This window comes from Anser brachyrhynchus, assembly GCF_964034855.1.
Source record: "Anser brachyrhynchus genome assembly, chromosome: 5".
Taxonomy (NCBI): domain Eukaryota; kingdom Metazoa; phylum Chordata; class Aves; order Anseriformes; family Anatidae; genus Anser; species Anser brachyrhynchus.
This window is the reverse complement of record NC_137699.1, coordinates 35,388,552-35,408,116: the sequence shown is the minus strand read 5'-3', so window position 1 is coordinate 35,408,116 and position 19,565 is coordinate 35,388,552. Positions and strand designations below refer to the sequence as shown.

The window sequence follows — 19,565 nt, the reverse complement described above, 5'->3', positions numbered from 1 at the left end:
TGGAGCTAAATGCAACTTTTTATTCACAGAGGTTTTTTTTACTTTGGAGCTACTGCCATAGAATTTTTTTGGTCACTTGTTGCAAACCATGTATCTTCCATGGGAATATGTACTGCATGACCTTAGCTGCATCTGGAGAGATTGGAGTAAACCCCTAGTCCCCAAAGAAATGCCTTAGCTAATGTCCTTTCCTCTTTCTTTTTTTTTTTTTTTCACAGAGTGGCCCCGTACGACTATTTGTACCATACAAACGGCGAAAAAAAGATAGTGAAATGTCTGCAAATACTGTGAAGAAGGAATCCTCCAAAAATATCACTCTGCTTCCTGCCACAGCTGCTACTACATGTAGGTTTTTTCTTGTGGTAAAAATTGCTTTCCTTCTTTGAAGAACTGCCAGACTAGATATTTTGTGTCTTATCAGTAGCCCCATGAAATTATCCAGCTGAGAAAAATCATCTTATTTTTTGGCACTACTTCCTTATCATTGGGTAGTTTTATTGGCTCTTTTTCTTTAGCCAGTATCCCTTCACCTTTTCTAGAAACTAAAGCAGTGTCTTAGTTTTAAGCATGTTAATATCCTTTTCCAGTGAGCAGTAGGCTTCATATTTTGTTCTGAGACAGGCCTGGATGATGTTTTCCCCCCTCTACCTGCTCTCGCCCTGGCAGTGCAGGGGTAGTTGTGGAGTCCTGGCCTTGATCCACAGTTTGCTTTAGGTACGCTTTTCACAAATGACATATGAGAAATTTCCTGATGTTGAGGTTAGGTTGAGGGGAAGGCTGTCTCTTTTCTGCTCTGCAGGAAATCCCCATTCTGTCTCCTGAGCTTGGGTTTTGTCCTTTAGTAGCCGGTGAGGGCTATGTAATAAGATTTGTGCTATTTCTTGAAATGCGTAGAAAAGTAGGCTCTAAGCAACTGTAATGAAATCCACAGCCTGAAAGTCGCTAATGAAGGAGGCAGAAGGTGACACTTTCATCTGCAAATTCCTCTCAAACAATCAGGACACGCTTTGTTACTTAATGTTTTTGGTTGTCAAACCATCTGTATGAGAACAGAAATTAATTTGCAAGCTAGTCCAGCTCACACGTTCCCTGTCACATTCATGTGTCCTCCTGCTCTCATCACACTAGCATCATCTGGACGGTAACATTACAAAGTGAATTGAGGAGGAAGCTACAGAAATATTAAAAAGAACTGAGCAGGCCAAAAGCAAGATTAGATTACTGGAAACAGCAGGGAGAGAAATACATAAAGATTCTGTAGAGGTTTTTTTTTTTTTTTTCCATCTCCCCAAACAGCTTTAATCTATATTGGTTCATTAATGTCAGCTGCTGGGAGGTTGCATGTTTGCTCATGCTAGCACTTGGAGAGAGCAGGACTGTTTATTTTGGTAGCAGCCACATCTTTCACCAGGAATGAAACTGTAGCCTCGATGTCTTATAACTGAATTGTTTGTAAAAACATCCTTCAGACTGAGCAGTGTTTCACAGAATCAGACCATTACCAATTAGTGTTGCTGGATTAATCCTGTTTAAAAAAGGTTTTAAACATTTTAGAGCTGCACTGGTATGTTCATCCGAGTGTATTTTGTGACATGTTCCTTGCATTGGCCAAGCAGATTGTATCACTCCGTGCAGAAAGACAATTAAACTTGTTCACCAAACTCTCATAGAATTAGTTGTAATCCACAGTTGGTGTTTTAAATCTATTTTTAAGTAGTAAGAACCACTCTGGCTAAAGTTCTATGATAAATTAGGACCAGCCAGAAACTAATGAGTTTTGTGGCAACACTGGATTTTTTAAGTAGGTGTCAAATTATTATTCACGTAATAATTGTAAAGGTGGTGATTTGGGAGGAATTACTTTGTAAGTGCACATTCTGCCCTCATATACCCAGAGAATAAACAGAGGCTTGCAGGAGGCCAGCAATACCTTCACAAGTTGAGCAGGGCTTTTCTTCCCATTTCTAGTTTTAATGGTTATAGATGTGATCCAAACTCGGCTATCACAGGCTGTTGACTGGTCTGTGAGTTCTGTGACTTTGGATGATTCAGAACAGGGATCTCAACAGCTAGACAACCAAGGCCTGAGCACTGATTGTTAATTATGAAAGTACTTCTACCATTTCCAGTCACCGTGACTCCTTCTGGACAGATCACTACCTCCGGTGCTCTGACCTTTGACCGCACATCGACAGTGGAAGCCACAGCAATTATCTCAGAAAGTCCATCCCAGGGTGATGTTTTCACAGGAGCCACTGGTAAGGGTTCAGGTGTATGTCTGCTTGCCATCCATAAGAAGCAGAAAAAAAGGGTTTGGACATCCCGTTCCTGTAGCAAGCAGCATTTTGTATGCTGCATGAAGGATTTATTTTTAAAGAACATACACAGAGGCTATACATAACCTTCTGTTCTTTCTTTGAAATGATTTTAACAGCTTGAAATCTTTGATCAGTTTCACAAAAGGTGTTTAAATGTTTTGTCCAGATGCTGCAGCTGCTAGTGTACACCTCTGCTGGTTTCTTTCGTTTTATGGTCATCTCTGTCATTTTTTCTTTGCTCCTTGTTTGTCCTAAAATACTGCCAAAAATAGCTGAGCATTTAAACTAAGTGAAAAGTGCTGAATAAATGCTGAAAAATGCCAGAATAAAACAAAGAAAACATAAACGTGTAACATAAATTTCAGTTCTTTCAGTTTAATTCTTATATGGGGTTGTGAGTACTGCTGGAGCAGCTGAGGGAACTAACCTACTCTGAGAACAATAGTTTGGAGTCCTTTGGTCAATGTAAATACCAAGGTGTGTGAGAAGGAAACTGGCAGTAATTTTTACAGAAGCCTTTAAAAGTGAGCACAGAGAGAGATGAAGTCAGGGCAAGGCTGCCTTGCTTGGTAGCTATGTAAAATCACTCTGTTGTTTCTCATTTGCAACCCTTAGAATTATCATACAGCATAGGAACTTTAAAAAAAAGAGGTAAAAGAAGCACAAGAAATGTCTGAAATCTCTGTTATACGATGATTTATGATGATGTTGTTCTTCTGCAGTTCAAGATACCAATGTTCAGCAGCCTTGCCGGGTCAATCACCCAGAACCTCACTATCCAAGTTACCAGGACAACTGTCAGATTTCACCTTTTCCTGAAGCTGCGCTGCCAACATCTCATCCCAAAATTGGTATGTTTTACATCTGTAATGTAAGACACGGTTAACAGTGCTTGAATTTATGTTGTGATCTTCTTTCCCACCGGAGGTAAAGGTTGAAGCAGAAAAATAAACTTAGTTGTGTTATTTTTTTTTCTTAAGATTTTTGCAGTTATTAAAATTTGGATAAACAGATTTTTTTTCCATACTTCAGGAAAGTTTTTTGCTTTGTTATTGAGAACTTTGATTTGTTGTTTTTTAACAGAGTGGTTTCCTGGGATCTTGCTTCCAAAATCATCTTTGCAGCCCCCTGACTTTCATAAGGCTTTTGCTTCAAAGTTTCTGTCACCACTTGGATGCTGTGGATAGATATTTATTTATTTAACCTTTGATCCAAGGAAACCATCTCTCCTTGCTGAGATTTAAAATTATATCGTAGAAGCTTTTCTAAAAATTGCGACATCTCTTTATGAATCCACTAATGCTAGATGCAGTTTTGAGCAGGTTTGGTGTGCTGCTCTCACATCCCAGGTCAGTTTTCCGTCCGTTAACACTGACATTTGTGCTGGAATGATAGATGCTGGTTAATAAGTGCCAGTGATGGTCTGCCCTGCTGTGGTCAAATAGGATTCTGGATGAAAAAAAAAGAAAAATGACATACAAATCAGCCCTGTTTGATAGGACAGGTTACCTTGATTATCAGGTATCTCTTCGAGTATAATTATATTACATAAACTTAATGACTTTTCTTTTGTAGAGTTGACCTATGAATTAAGTGAACTACAATGCTGTTTTAGTGTTGCATGTACTGATAGAAACCATAAGTGTTGAAGAAACTGGAATTGCAAACTTGGAGTGTTGTTCTTGTTTTATGTGTTTTAACTGAGCTTAAGGAAGACATACAGCAGGGAACAGTCTGCCCTTCTACTCCTCTAATTTCTTTGGTTCTGTAAAGTTACTTTGGTACTTACTGATATCGCTGATGTGAAGATGCAAGACAGGCAGGTTTGGATTCCCACTGAAGTTGTCAGGTATCAAAAAGATGTCACATAAATGTAGTATTCATTTGTGCAGTTGTGAAGTCTTTCTCTTTTAAAGCACATGCTCTCCTTTCAAGTTGACCTTTTATTTACTTATTCAGAGCAGCACAGTGCGTTCCTGCTCTGTCCAGAATGAAATATTGTTGGTTTTGAGTCTTAGTCAGATCTTGATGTTATTAATTAAACATTGATTTTCTTTTCACCAGTGAAGCAAAGATCATCACTTTTTCTTGGCAGATATAACTATGCTAAAATGAGGAATCGGAAGTAATTCCTGTTAGATAAGTTATCAAATGCCAGGCTGTGATAAATACTGTTCTGGAAATATAGCAGTGGAAAAGGTTGTTCTGCAAACAGTTGCTGATAAAAGACTGATTTATCTTTTACTCATACCTGAGTGCAAATAGTTCTATACCAGTCACGCGTGAATGGAGTGAAATTGCTATTTTAATTAAGGGCTGTTGTGTGTAAAACATCAGTTTATCTGTATGATAAACTTGCCATGATGTCCAAAAAGGTTGTACATCTAACAGAGTGACCTGCAGTACGATGGTTTTGGAGGCTTGTTCTCTCTCTCCATATCCATGCTGGAGTCTTTCAGCTTTTGCTGCTTGTGTGAAAAACTGCTAGGTATGAATTGAAAAGGATTAAAGTATTAGTATACTGAAATTAGTCGCTCTCTTGGAACATATTCCCCATTAATTCAGCCTTGCAAGAAGTCTCGTGTGTCTACAGATACCTTACTAAGCAGAGGTTCACTGTGGGTGGAATTGCAGCCTGGTTGCCCCGTTGCTGTTCAGGACAATACTTACACTGATTTTTTTTTCAGGACAGTATTCACATTTGAATTTTAAGTATCATTTCAAGTGCAGTCACAAATATTTTTTTCTTGAATGGGGGTTCTGTTGTTCTGAGGTTTTAAATTGGTTGTGCAGCCTGCTGTTCTGTGTCCCCATCTCTCAGTGAGAGAGGTTTGAGACTTGTTTCTGCCTTTGTTTTTGCAGCCACCTTAGACACACTGGCCTGACTGGAAAGTCTTTTTTGTGACCATCTGTAATGACATCCAAAGTGGATTGTGATAATAGATTGGTGATAAAGTAAATGAGAATAAATTGCCTTTCAGTCGCTTCAGCCTCTACATTTTGTTCAAGAGCTTCCTGCTTACTAAATTTCTTTAGTCTGGTTTCAAGGAAGAGAATCAGGCTCCAATAATTTTCCATTTTATTGAAACCAATTGTCAGCACCTATCAGTGGCAGCTCTCCTGCCTGCGGCTGTCTCCAGGGCACTCCTTTGCAGACGCTTACAGATACGGCACAGAGGACACTGTCAGTGCATTCTTTATCTTCGGTAGCATCAGCAGTGCAGGAGCCTGGAGACAGTCTGCCGAGCAGAGGCGCTAGAGGTGTAAGAGTAATGCTTCCGAAGGAAGGCAGACGCTTGAAGGATGTGAACATGAAATGTTAAATAGCTCACTGCTTCTGGTATTACATTCCCTGCTGTGTTCAACATTTCCCCGTGGGCTATACCATCCATCGGCTGAATGGCCCAGCATTTATCACATGAATGTGTCACTCTTTATTTAAAAATCAAGGAAGCTAATTGACTTTTGGTGTCTGGGATACTAAAAGCTCTTCCCTTGCCAAAGCGGAACTATCCAGGAAGGCATGTGGTTTCTCAGCCTGTACTACATACTGGTTTTTTGTGTGTGCTGGATCATTCTGAAGTTCCTACCTAAATGTATCAAGAAAATTCCTGAAATAGACTAGCAGTAGATTTGTGGTTAATAAGAATGCCCAGCCCCAAAGTTAGTGGTGCCTTTCTTTTTTCTACTAAACCATTTAGTGAGGAATTTACAGGCTGGCTGTTGGTAGATGTGAACGTCTTAGACTTAATTTTGTGGCAGATTGTGAGTGTTTATAGCTAGAGTTTAATTTTGAAAAAGTAAGGCCAGTAAAGCCAGATAACATTTTTTTCCTGGAAAGCGAGCTTATGCTGTGTGTTGTTGGGTTCCTAGATCTAAATTTAATTTCCTCGCACTGTGGCCTCCCAATATATGTGCAAACCTAGTGTGAAAAATAAATGTTTCAGGGACACAGTAACTGCGGATTTTTTTAAAACATTTGCAAACGTAAGGCAAAGACAGATGTTGTTGGTTTTCTAGGACTTTTAATTTTCTAGTGCAGGCTTTGGAAAAGAGGACTGCAGAGCCATGATAATGGAGGGGGTCAGAGGTAAGTTCAAGGAACGTGTGGTTAGGTTACCAGGATAGGAGTTTAGATTCATTCTGGTGGCTTCCTACTAAACATATTCAAACTGCAGTTACTGTTAGGGCTATGGGTAAGATAGGAAAAAGTAAAGGCTGCAACACCTCAGTAGTTTTGGGGTATAGTTTTCTTCTTTTATTGTCTCTTAGAGTATGCTTAGGAGAAGTATTGCTGGGCTTCTTTTATATTTGGCTTCCTGTCTGTGGCATTCTAGATTATACAAGAGTGAAGATCTGTAGTGAGGGTTCTGGAGGAAAGGGCTGTAGACAAGAAATTACTCCTTTCTTGAAAAGTGTCCAACACAGTAAATGTAAGGCAAATGTCAGGGGATGTTTGTGTCTTCAGTTCAAGCTTCCATGTGGACTGTATACGTTTGCTCTCACCTTTGGCATTTGGCAAGAAGAGGTTTGGGAGCTGCAATGAGCGTTGCTATTTGGAAGACGGAGGATATTTGAAGCCGATATAGGTGGCTTTGAATACCTTTTATTAAAATTCTAGGTGTTTCAGTGTGGTATGATTATTTTTAGGCCTGTAGTTTGTTTCATGGGTAAGAGCCACGATGAAAGGGTCCAAAGACATTGCAATGGCTGAGGGTATTTTAAAGGCCTCCTAAATGGTGGTTTTAGAAAGTGCACGTTTATGTCATACACGTAATTTTGAAGTGATGGCAAATGTCTTGTTTTTATTGCAGTCGTGAGACAGGTTTATGTTATGATCAGAGTTCAGGAAGTGTTAGGGGACTGTGGTGTGGATCGGTGCCTGGTTTTTGTCATTTTCCAACCTGAGGATTGACATCTGTACAGCGACATAAGAATATTGCAGAAAAGTCGTCTGGAGCCCTGGTGTTTTGGGTCACTTAACTATGAATTCTAACCTTATGTAGTGATAGTTAAGGGCAACATAGTGGAACATTGTGGTGATAGTGACAGAGGAGTCCCTGGGAACGTTGCTTGCTTTGCTTAATTGGTCTTCTCTGCAGCAGTGCTAGAAGGCGTTAATTCCTGCTCAGAGTACATGCTCTTCTGTTCTCTAGGTTTGATACTGCCCCAAGGGCTAACTCTGCACAGCTCTGATTCTGTGCACTTTGGGTCACAGAAGGTAAGTCTGTTTAGCTGAAACTTAGTTGGATTGGAAATTTTGGTAGACCTTGTTAACAATTCCAAAAAAAACCAAAAAACACTTCATGGTAATGCAGTGCCCTAACTCTCTCGATTTTATTTTTCTTTCTTTATGTTCAGTGTTGACCCCAATCCCTGCTCTCTCAGTGCCCCCCTCAACCCCCACGAAAGCCATCTCGCCATCAGTGGTGAATGGGCTGGAAGTGACCGAGCAACGAAGCTGGTTGTACTTGGAGGAGATGGTCAATTCCCTGCTCAACACCGCCCAGCAACTGAAGTCTCTCATCGAACAGGCCAAGCAGGCCAGCTCCTCCTTCCGCGAGGCTGCTGTCACACAAGCGAAAATTCAAGCTGATGTGGAGAGGAAAGAGGTAATTACGCCAGGGGAGGTGAGATGACTCAGCCAAGGACATCTTTTTGGCTGAGCGGTGAACAGAGTAGTACCCCGCTGTTTTCACTGGCTATAACTGTGGCAGCCCTTAGAAAATGTCTCTAGATGTCTTGAGAGCAGTAGATAAAACTAAGTTATTTATATGACGGAGAAAGGAATAGAGTGCTTTGGGATTCCAACAGCTCTGGGTAGCAGTAATATAAAGTGTTTTTTGTTACAAGTCCTGAGCTCTCCCATCAGGCGTCCATAAATTTACAAGGCACTGATACTGAATTACCATGAGTCCTGGTATCGGAAAGCTCATGAGCGTTCAGCCGTGCGGTGACTGCTTTCGTTCTGTCAAGTGAGCGAGGCTATCAAAGGGGCTTTTGATGGCCTGAAGAGACAGAGAGATAATAAAAACAGCAAGCTGTAGAGTTTATGGGGAAGATAACCAGCAAAATTTAGAGGTGTCTTGCTGAGCACTGTGCAAGCAAAGCTGAACTCTGTTGTGTCCTGTGATAAGAACGCAAGGCCAGCTGGCATTACAAGAGTATTGGCTTATACCCAGTGGCCCCTTTCTCCTCTGTAGGGGATTATCTACAAGGACTGCCCTGTTTTCCCTGCTTTTCTTCTCTTTAATTAATGCATGGTAGGGACCCTGGATTCTTCTGAACACCAGCACATGCATGCACCCTGAATCCGGCTCCATGCACTGCTGAATGCATTCCCCTTCTCCCACAAATCCACAGCTGCTGGTGTGGACTTGAGGGAGAGAGGTGGGGGGCAATGTACCGTGAAACTCATGTCGTTGTCGGTGTCTGAACCGGTAGCACCACGCTGTTTGCTCTTGCTATCGGCGTTATTGCTAACGTCAGCTTTCCACTGAATTCATAGGCATGAGTGTGCAGCAAGAGGCCTTGAAGAAATGTGTGTGGGAAGATTTTGCTGAGAACCCCTATGACAGTCCTTGCAGCATCTTTGATGTTCTTTGCCACGTTGTCTCTGCTAAACTCTTCTGTACGCTGCATCCTTGATGTGCAGGTGTGTGATACGTTGAGAGTCTTAATTCTCCCCTGCCTTCTGCCTCGGCAGAATGGGTATTCATGCTGCTGTCCAGTTTTGGGCTTTCTGCTGCTAAAAACTGTGTAGAGCATGGGATAGCAAAAAATTGGAAGCTTTGACAGTTTACAAATGAACATCTTACTTTGTTTAACTCCGCCCTCTGCTCTTTTTCCAGTTTACATTCTGTCTTCCCTTCTGTTTATCCTTACAGTGGTTTCTGGAACCACTGTTTCAAAGTCCATTCCTCCCACCCTCTGATCCAAATCCAGCTCACTTCAGTGTATGCCTAATTTCTTCTTGCCCCAGGAATGGGAGTTAAATTCACTCCTGTCTATTGATCTCCAAGTGCTGACTTTACACGGCAAGGATGAAGACGTGTTTGTTTCCAGAGGAATTTCTTTTGCCAGTAATTACTGAATCCCTAATTATTCAATTTGTGGGTCTTATCATTCTTGTTTTGTAAGGGGTTCCCCAAGAGTTTTGTATTTTGATAAAAACACTTGGTCATGGTGGTATTTTTTTAAATATGCAAATAATAATTCTCAAGCTTGCTGCTGTGTGCCAGCACCTGGAACCATCTGGACAATATTCTGAGCTCCTTCTAGCGAATTCCACTTTTGGAAAAATTCCATGTTTCTGGGTACAGGGCTGGCATCGGAAGTAGTTACAATAAATACTAAATAACAAGCTGTCTGCTTTTGTGTTGGTCAGAGGTGTTTCTCCATTTTCCTGAATGTTTCCCTGGTTGTAACACAAGTCTCTTTCCCTTTTTGTCTCTGGTCAAACCGTTTCTTTTGGCAATTAAGATATACCAGAGGGTGAAAGAGGTGTCATCCTCCCTTGTGTGTTGCTGATTTTTGCTGGACCCAAAGAGAGAGGAACTATATCAGTATTTTGTGCTCGTTACGGTGACAAAACTTCCAAGGGCTAAGAGACAGGAAACCTTCTTGCTACATCCTCCATTTGCATTAGCAGAGGCAGCGAATGCAGTGGTGTGGCTTGTTCCCTGCCGGAGTGCTGCCAGTGTGCAGAGTTTCTGTGTGGCAGTATGTTCCTGCGTATTTAGAAATGAAAGACTCTGATTATATCAGACCTGCAGAGCAAAGGCAGTACAACAGATTAAATTATAATAAAGCTATAGACTTAGCTCTTCCTGGAAAAGTGACTGAATACATAGCAGGATTAAAGAAATCTGTTAGCAGGAGCAGGCTCCTTCCCGGCTGGCTACACAAGCTTCAATGCCATGCCTGTAAATAACAACGTGTCTTGAGTTTTCACAGCAGTGCAGAGCCTTCAGCCTCCTGGCTCTTGCAAATGTTGAGCTCAAGCACTTTCAGTCTTGTAGCTGTCCACACCCCTGACCGTATCCTCCTGTCATCCCTGCTAAAGAGGGAGATAGCCTCTACCTTCTGGCAGAAGAGCAAGACAGAGAGCTTGGGACAGCACTGTCTTTACTGCCCTTCAGAGAAAGTCTGAAGTGGCCCGCAGTTTGAGCAGAATAGAGAAGTAGCAAGAACAGCAGACATATCTGAAAGCTAGCTTGTGTGCCAGTTTCTCTTCCTAGAGAACAATAAGAAGCATTGAAAGTTTTAATCACTTATAATATACCTTGTTGTATATTGCATGTCAGTTATTCTATTGTGTTTACTTATTATACTTACTATTTAATGGCCTTCGGAGTTCATTAAACACCATAAATGAGCCAGTCTGCTCCTGTACAGCAGCAGTTTGGTTGATTTGGCTTTAAATACCAGAAGCTGTACTCTCTAATAAGCAGTGTTCAGTGCTTGTGCAATTTGCACAGCTCTGACATGTGAAAGGTAGGCTTTTTCTGCAAGTTTTTGTAGAGCAGGGGAGACATTTGTGCTGCCTTTACATTGTTATCTGTGAAGTCAAAGAGCAGACATTGCTGTATCATTCTGGTCCCACTTGCTAACTGTATTATCCAGGACTGCTCAGTGGAGTCTTAGGAATACATTATTCCCCTCGTCCACATGATTTTAAGGGTGGAAATGCCAACATCAGAGAGGAATTGTGGCAGGAAGAGGATTTGCTAAAAGTAGCAAATAAAAACCATAAAAATGATAAGTGTGGCATAAATTAGAAGCATCTCCAGTCACATTTCTTTCTTAAGATGGCATGTCTAATCTGAATTTTGTGGAAGGACCAGATCCTTAATTGCATTTCCAAATACATGGTGATACCCAGGTGCAGAGTCCTCAAAAGCAACGGGGGGCTGGATTGGGAAGTGCTGAGTCAGGCTGTACAGCAGTGGAATAGAAATGCCTGTCTTTATATATAATTAGAAAAAAAATATATATAAAAAAACCACTTGCCTTCCATTCTTCTCTTATATCTGACATGAGATTTTTCACTTTGGCTCTCTACTAGAATAATTTCACTTTTTTTTTTTTTTTTTTTTTGTGCCAGGGTCTTGTGATGTCCTTAGCCATTCTGAGGGAATTGTAGGTCACAACTCCCAACTGCTGGAGCTAAAGGCTTCACCAGCATAGTTTTGCTTGCACAAAATTTGGAACTTGGAAGCCCTCACATGCACTCTGTTGCTATCTTTGCCCTTTTTAGTTTCTGTACATTTGTTTAAGGGTCACGTTTTGCTGCACAAATTACAAGACTGAAGATCGCTTCCAAATTTTGTTTCTATCTTTGCCACAAGTTATTTAGATGCTCTTGGGCAGGTCCTTGGGCTCTCTGGGCCTTAGAGCCTTCTCTTTTAAACAAGGATAACACTTGTTCCACAGAGGGCCTGCACACCAGTTTGCAAAGGCTCTCTGGATAAAAGGCTTTGTAAAAATGTGCCAGCCATTCAAGTCCTTGAAATAATGAGAATTTGTAAGCCCAAAATCTACAGCTCCAGTGTTTGTGAGAATATTTCTTTTGCAATAATTACTTTTAAAACAGAGTTGTTCCTGGAGTCTAAAGAAGAGGCTGAAAACACCTTTCACCTTGTGTATGCTGTCTGTGACTCTTGATGATGAGAACTCAATTAATAGGCAGAGCCCTCACAGAGTTACTTCCAGTCACAAAGCTGACTCTGTTTAAGAAATTTGGATGGCCATAAGCTTGTGCTTTCTATCTGTAAACAATATGCGCATATGCAGCTGGTGCTCAGCCTGTGTGTGGCCTCGTGTTGGCAGAGACACCAAATACAACTTGCATTTATGTTACCTAGGAGTCTCGGGGAATGGTGTTCTGAAAGAAAAGTAAACCACAAACCATATTAACTTACAAAACGTGTCATGCTTATTACAAAAAAATGAATATCCATGTATTTGTAAGCTATTTTGAATTGCAACATTTTGCATGGGATTCATTAAATAAAACTGCTCTGTCAGAACTTTGCACAGCTGTTCAGAGAGGATTCTCCACTATTGTAATTAAATAGCTTGTAGATAAATATATCAGATCTTTTGGTTTCTGTTGGAATTTTGGCTTTACTGCAACAAGGGCTCTGTGTCTCTTGCAAAAGATATTTGACCACTTGCAGGATTGGCCCAAAAGGAATGGATTAAAGACTACTTTACACAAAGGTCTGTGTGCTTTGGAAATGTAATTTTTTTGAGTGTGCATTAAGCCATCATTTATATCAGATAAACTTTAAAAGGGGGAGAATACACGAACTCTCCAAATTGTGTACCATAAGACACACTGGAAGGTAAAGATATTTAGGAAATGTGTTAAACCGTTTTTCTGTATAAAGTTAAAAAAAATCAGTGTTGAAATCTAACAAGTGTTTTAATTGAAATAGGCCTTTTCCTGTAATGCAGTGATGCTTGTGGAACCCTGTTCATTTGAAAACAAGGTGGAAGATTAAATCTGTTAACAGCTGGACCATCTGAATTCATTTTTAGAAAGATTAAAACAATTCAGAGCTAGAGAGTATGAAATTAACCTAAAAAGGGTTGGGCATTTAAGAAAAGTAGTTCTAGTGAGCAAGTAATGGCTTATATCCTCCAAAGCAGCAGAGGAAATGTTTGGGAGTTGGAGCTTATCAGTTTCCTGGAGACGATTTTGTGAGAGATCCGGACGTGTCTGGCTTGATCTCTCTCTTACTGCACCTTTTCCTTCTCTGCAGCTTCTGAATGACGTGCCTTCTTCATACCATAGCTGGGCAGAACCAGAGGGCTCGCTATGGGGATAGATAAGAAGGAGACAGAAGGGGGTTAAATGTGTGGTTTCCATCAGCACGTTTTGGGGACTGAGAGCAGAGCTGAAGGAGCTACCATGGGTCCGACAAGGACAGCGGAGCACCGGACTTCCTCTTGATGTCTTTCTCGTTGGCAGTCTCACTGGAAAACAGAATTGGCCACGTTCGTAGAGAATGTAGTGGACTTTGACAGTAGAAAGGGTTTTAACTCAACTCTGGAGCTGCTGCACATTCTCAGAACTGGAATTCAGCATCTTCAGCCCAAGTGCTGTCTCTGTGCAGGCTGTTGCAGAGGGAGCTGTAGTAACAGGGTTTATTTACGCAGAGATTTTCAAGCTGCGCTGAAATGCCACCTTACCACATGCTTTGGCATCAGTATTTCCATCAGTATTTCCACTCTCCTCACCAAAAAGAAGTTTAAAAACATGGTGCAGTTTTCCTAGGCCAGTATGCTCAACAAGGGTCATTCGTCTTTCACTGCATAACAGAAAACACATTTTATCCTCTCCTGAAGAATCTGCAGTTTCCTGCCAACCCAGTTCTCTGCCAAGTCTCTGTGTGTAGGGAACTGGATGGCAGAGAGCAGAGGCTGCAGCACGAAGCATTGAATCCCAACTTCTCCACAGCTGGTGCTCACTGACATTGATGATTCTCTCAAGAATTGAGGTCATTTTCTTCCTGAGACATGGTAGGGTTGATTCTTACACCAGAAGGCACATCTCAAGCTTGCTGGGGTGTTTCCTGTCTTCAGGAGAATGTTATTGACTTGGACACGATTTTGGTTTTCAAATAGTAGTGCTGAAATAGTAATTTTAAAATCTCCATACATGTGATATACACTTCATCCACCCAGTACATGAAGTGCTAGGGATGCTATGCATGTGTACTGTCTTGCTCGTTACCTTAAGCTTGCCTATTTGTCTAACAATGGCAGAACCAAATCGTACCTCTGTAGTAAACAGTAAGAGGTTTCCCTGCTTCCTCCATCTCCCTAAAGAGTTTTTTAATTTGAACTTGTGTCATGCTAACATGAAGATTTGAAGGTTGTGATTTCACAGGAGAATAAATACTGAGATGTCAGGTCATAGAGACACTCTTAAATTAAGCCTTTAATCTCCTTACATGTTGGGTCATACTCAGTCCTGGATAAACCTGCTTTGCTGGAAGGTAGGGGCTTGGGTTTTTCTTTTTAACTGTACCCAATGAAGTTGAAATCAGGGTTAGCAGGTAATCAAATCGAAGCCAGTTTTGAATTCCTTTGTTTGAGTACTCCTGTCTCTGAGCAGCACTGGCTGTTGAGATGGCAAGACACTAGGTGGGGGAGCAGGTGCTTTTTGGACTTGAACCGTTTTGATGTAAATCTGCAACACACCTGAAGTATGCTTTGAAATTCACCTTCAGAGGACCGCTTAATTGAAAAACTGTCTGAAAGCCCTTTTATTCTTTCATTAAAAGAAAGACAAATGGTTATGGCTGATGCTGTTTCTAATGTCTTGGGTGTGTTAATTTTATCTGTTTTTTTTTTTCCTAATCCAATCCCATGTCTGTTGGGCTCTTCCATTTCTCAAGACTCACCCTTGCCTGTTAGTGGATTAGGATCAATAGACTTGAACCAAAATTTTGCCCAAGAAGATGCACTTGGCCCTATTACCTTGGAATTTTCTTTTTCCTTTGCTAACTTCTCAGTGTCTTATTTGGGTTGCAGTTCCTTGGACACAGTTAAGTCACATGTTTTAAGAACAAGTGCTTGGCTGGATGGAATGCAGTTTTAATAAATGCTGTGCTTCACTGACGGTTTGTCACTGACAGTTGTCATGGGCCGTTTTCGCTCAGGGTTTGTCATCTGACTCCACATAATGGCATAGTGTCCCTCTCTTGTAAGGGAGGAGTGAGGTTCCCCTTGGTCCTCATGGAACTGCAGTTTTGGGCTTGATGGAAACAAGCTCAGTGGCAGGATCCTCTATACAGACCACCCATTTTAACCCCTCTTATCATACTCTGGCTGTGAAATAACAAGTGTGATGTTTTTTTCCTTGCAGCAATATCAGAACCAGTTATTTCAGCAAACAGAAGATGTGGATGGGAAAACAGAAATCATCATCAAGGTAAGCTCTTCATATTTTATGAAGAGTCCTTTGTTCTTTGTCGTGTTGCATTTAAAGATCCAGAGGTGTGTTTTTTTTTTCTTATTGCTGTGGAAATCATGTATTCTGTGGCTGGCCTTGTCTTCTGGCAGAGATCTGAGCTTTCTTTAGTGGGACTGATGCTCTGTTCTAGTAAAGTGAAGCCTTTTGAAGCAAAGTGAACCATTTCCCAAGCCTTCCATGTTATCACAATCCTTTCATGATCATCTGACTAACCTAGTCAATCTGAGTCACCTCTAAGTAATGACAGTGCAGCTCCAACTCAGGTGTGATAGGAAACTTTTTTTCCTTTTTGTCCTGGTTATTAAAGCTGCATGGTCCCCTCCGGCTGTTGGAATGGAAATATGAGCCGTGGTACTTCAGAACCCGTGATATGAGACCTCATAGCTTTGTGTGTCATTCTAGTCTTTTCTAAGATCTGCAGGTACAAGTACACACGCTGCGTATTTTCAGCTTTTCCCAGTACTGTACAAGTAATGAACAGCTTTGATCAAGTATCCCTATGGGACGTATTTCACAAGCTGGAGCAGCTCTAAGCCTCTTTTTGGTAGCCTGACTTTATGGCTGTATCTCAGGAATACAGATATATTTCAGTCAAACCAACTACTAATTGTAGGTACCTTGATAAGGTGTGAGCCAGAGATGTGTTGAACTCGGTGTTAATCAGGGCGCTGATTGTTAGATTGCTTCTGCTCTAGAGAAAAAAGGAGTCGGTGGAACTAAATTCTGCCTGTGTTAAGCACCACGCTGACGATACTTTCACAGCCAAGAAACGCTTCCTCTCATGGCCTCGCACTGCCACTCTGATGTGTTAATGATTGTCAGTAATTTAATGAGTTGGAAACTGAATGCTCTGTGAAGTGCTTATTTTTGTTATAATTCAGTGATATTTCCACCTAAATATACAGGTTATGTTAATTGATGTCACTGATATAAGATTAAAGTGATAGAAACAAAAACAGCCTTTAAAAAACAGGTGTGATTTTTCATCCATCTGTCCTATCTCATCTTCTGGGTTTAAGTCCCGTGCTCCTGTTACAGCCTTTTTAATTTTACTCCTCTGTCTCCTATTTCCCTATTAAGACACTGCTCGTGTACTCATGCAGCTGACTGGCAAAGGAAGTAAGCTTCTCGGGCCCACAGAAGCAGATCCCTTTTCTCTCTCAAAAACAGGCACAGATGAAACTAGAGTGCCATCCTCATCCCTACTCTTGTCCTTCCTCAGACCCTGTCCTCAGAAACATGCAGGACCGTAAAGCTAACAAAGCCACCAGACAGATCTGCCTTTAAAACTTCAAATTTGAGATAAACTCAGAGCTCAGGTATTGATGGCCTGTGTGAAGCCTGTACGCTGCTGTGTGGAGCACACCTGCTGTTGGTGAGACTGACTTGAAGCCTGTAGTAACTTGGCAGTGGCCAATGGATAAACTGCCCCCGTGGAGGGAGGCATCTCCGCTTTGTTGTGGGCAGATTTCCATAATGACTCAGTATCTCACCCATGGTTTTGAAGGGCTTCTTGCCCTCCAGACAGGAAAACAAAGGTACACGTCATTTTCCAAAGTGATCCCTGCTAAAATGGCGAGGAGAGTGGGTCTCTGAAAGCGTGTCCAGAGGCCACCGTGCCTGTTTGTTTGCGTTTGTGTGTCGAGGATATATTGGCAGACAGGGACTAAGGGGGCCGTAATGCCTGCCCCGTGTCTCCACGCTGGTGCCAGGTACGTTCCCAGTTACACGCTGCAGAAGCACTGGGAACAGCTCAGCCCCTCGGTAGCGGTCCTGCATTACATCGTGTTACAGCACCTGTATTTCGCTTCAGTGACCTCCCTGTTGTTGTTCTCTCTGACATGGTCACTTTGCTGTTCATTTTCACAGCAGTCCTGTGTCAACTGTGGTCGTGAGGCAATGAACGAGTGCACAGGATGCCATAAAGTCAACTACTGCTCCACTTTCTGTCAGCGGAAGGTATAAGATTGTTTGTGAGTTGCAGACTGAGTTGTGCAGAGGGGGCCACGGTGACCGTGGGGAAAGCCAGACTGTGCTGCCTGCTGGCACAGAAAGAGGAGCAGGCCGCAGAACGGGTCGTGTCGTGCCGGCAGCCAGCCCACAAGCCTTGCACAGGTCAGCAGCCTGGGTTTCACGCAGCAGCCCCAAACACACCGTGCCAGCTGGATCGCTGGCAAGGCTGTAGCGCTGGGGCAGGTCTGCGGGTCATGGATCAAACGGGTAGGGAATGGCCCCAAGATTTGCACACACCTTCTTAAAGGGGGTCTAGAAATCTGTGTAAAACCAGAAGTGAGGGTGTGGACACCTCCCTGTGTGAACTATGGGGGTGAGTTAGTTGGGAGGACCTGTACAGCCCTTCCCTGCTGCTTCCTGGTAAGCTGTATTCTCAGTACCTACAGTCCTGCTGTGCCACTGGGGACAGTTCTCTGATCCTTTACATCGCTTGTGAAGCTACAAATGAAAAAAAAAAAGAATTGAGCACACTGAGACAAACTGTAAGATTTTAACGTGGGAGGTAGAAACAGATATGAAGTACAGTGGAGGAAGCTGCTGTGCTTTGTGTTTCCCATCGGTTCCTCACAAAGACCCCTGGCACTTCTTGCTTTAGAGGAAGGGATACTTTTAGTTCAGCCAAGGTTATGGCTCTGAATTCTGTCCAAGTTCACTCTTCATCAACTGAATTGAGTAGATGAAGAATTTTGACTGTTTCCTTTGGCCTGTAACAAAGTATAATGATGGTCAAGTTCTCTGCCTGCATAGTGGAAAGGCTAAAATTTCCAAAGAATGAACAAATGCTTCTTACAGATAAATTACAAAGTCTGCCTGCTGTCTCCTCAGGCGTCTCAAGGACAGCAATTCCACCCTATTGTTCTGTCAGGACAAAATGTACCTGGAAGTGTCACAGAGTAGTCATGTTTTGGTCCCCTTCTTAGGCAGCCTATTGCTTCTCTGTGCCCATGCTGGTGGCCAGTGTTCTGCACTGGAATAGGGTGGGCTGGTTTGAGGCTCTTGCCAGTAACTGAGTCCTTGAAATTCCCCCTGTACTTACGAGCTATGATGTGCAACCTCTGAGTGGAACAAGTTAGATGAGTACTTTGGTTATTTCAGACTAGAAGGTAAAAAAAGAAATCTTGAGAGGTAGTAGGGTGTTACCAGGAATTCTTTTCTTCTCTTACCTTTACTGAACCAAGACCCCTTGTATGGTGCTGCCCTTCAGGAGCGCTATCTTGTATCGAGCCATCTTTCAGGAGAGTGTTTAAAGCAGGGTTCTGACTCTGTTTAAGTAAAATTTCCACAACCTAAAGGACATTGATGTCCTGAGTTGGTTTTTGGATTGAGAAACCAGCATTCTGCTTAGTTTGTTTCCCCTTCTAGTTTTGACCCAGCATGTGGTTCCTTTCCTGCCTCTGGTTAGTCTTGTGTGGCTGAGCACTAGAGACCTGCTGCATCCCATCTGCATGGGAGAAAGCGCCTCTCAAACAAATACAGCTTCTCTTGGGGCCCAGTGTGCTTTGGCAGGCTGTATGGTTTCCCCGGGCCATTTCTCTTCATGGCCTTTCCGTCTGCTCTTCCCTCGCAGGACTGGAAGGAGCACCAGCACATCTGCGGTGAGTCAACCACAGTGACGGTGCAAACCGACGAGGTGCATGTCACAGACAACGTAATAGAGAAAGTCTCCGTCTGAACAAATCTACCTCATTAACCTTCCATGAACAATGTGGTGCAGCCGGCTGGATCGGCAACCTTATGTGAATTGTCTGTCCTTTACAAACAAACTCATTTCTGAAAGACTTTTTAATACTGTGATAGCATTTGCCTACTCCCGACCCTATTCCAAAACTTTGAGTAATGCAGGAACTGAGAAAACCTGATCTGGAAAAAGCAAACTGCAGCCTACCAGCTGGGAGCCACCTTCAGCTTGAGGACGCTTCGACTTTGCCAGACTGAAACCTCCACTGTGTGGATTACAACATTCTCTTCATCTCTCTTGAGATGGATTTAAAACAATTGCTGCAATGAGATTTGCCAGTATTTTGTTTCCCCTGTGCCTCCCTACCTCTTGTTTAAAAAAAAGGAATGATCCTTCATTTGGTTTATTTAATTGCCTTGAAAAAGTACGAACTCTTAATTTGCCTTTGAAAGGACTTTTTTTTCCCCTGTGTTCCCTCTGCGCTGGGCAAATTTGGAACACATTGGAGCTTCTGCACTTGAATACAAGTGAAAAATAACATGTTGTTAAATAAAATGCAATGAAAGCA

At 42.2% G+C, this 19,565-nt stretch overlaps 1 protein-coding gene across 4 annotated transcripts in view; it reads left to right on the top strand.

The window, feature by feature from the left end:
- Positions 1-19,565, top strand: part of DEAF1 (DEAF1 transcription factor) — a gene marked incomplete at its 5' end in the record, with an annotated part of 24,618 nt that extends 5,053 nt beyond the window's left edge. Inside the window, 7 exons of one of the 4 annotated variants that reach the window (XR_013951846.1) lie at positions 219-345; positions 2,130-2,258; positions 3,041-3,169; positions 7,680-7,930; positions 15,199-15,264; positions 17,176-17,421; positions 18,887-19,565. Coding sequence is in view for 3 of the 4 variants with exons in the window: in XM_080593772.1 (XP_080449898.1) it covers positions 219-345; positions 2,130-2,258; positions 3,041-3,169; positions 7,680-7,930; positions 15,199-15,264; positions 17,176-17,265; positions 18,887-18,991 (897 nt within the window). The other 3 variants (XM_080593772.1, XM_080593773.1, XM_080593774.1) reach the window with 3 other exon arrangements.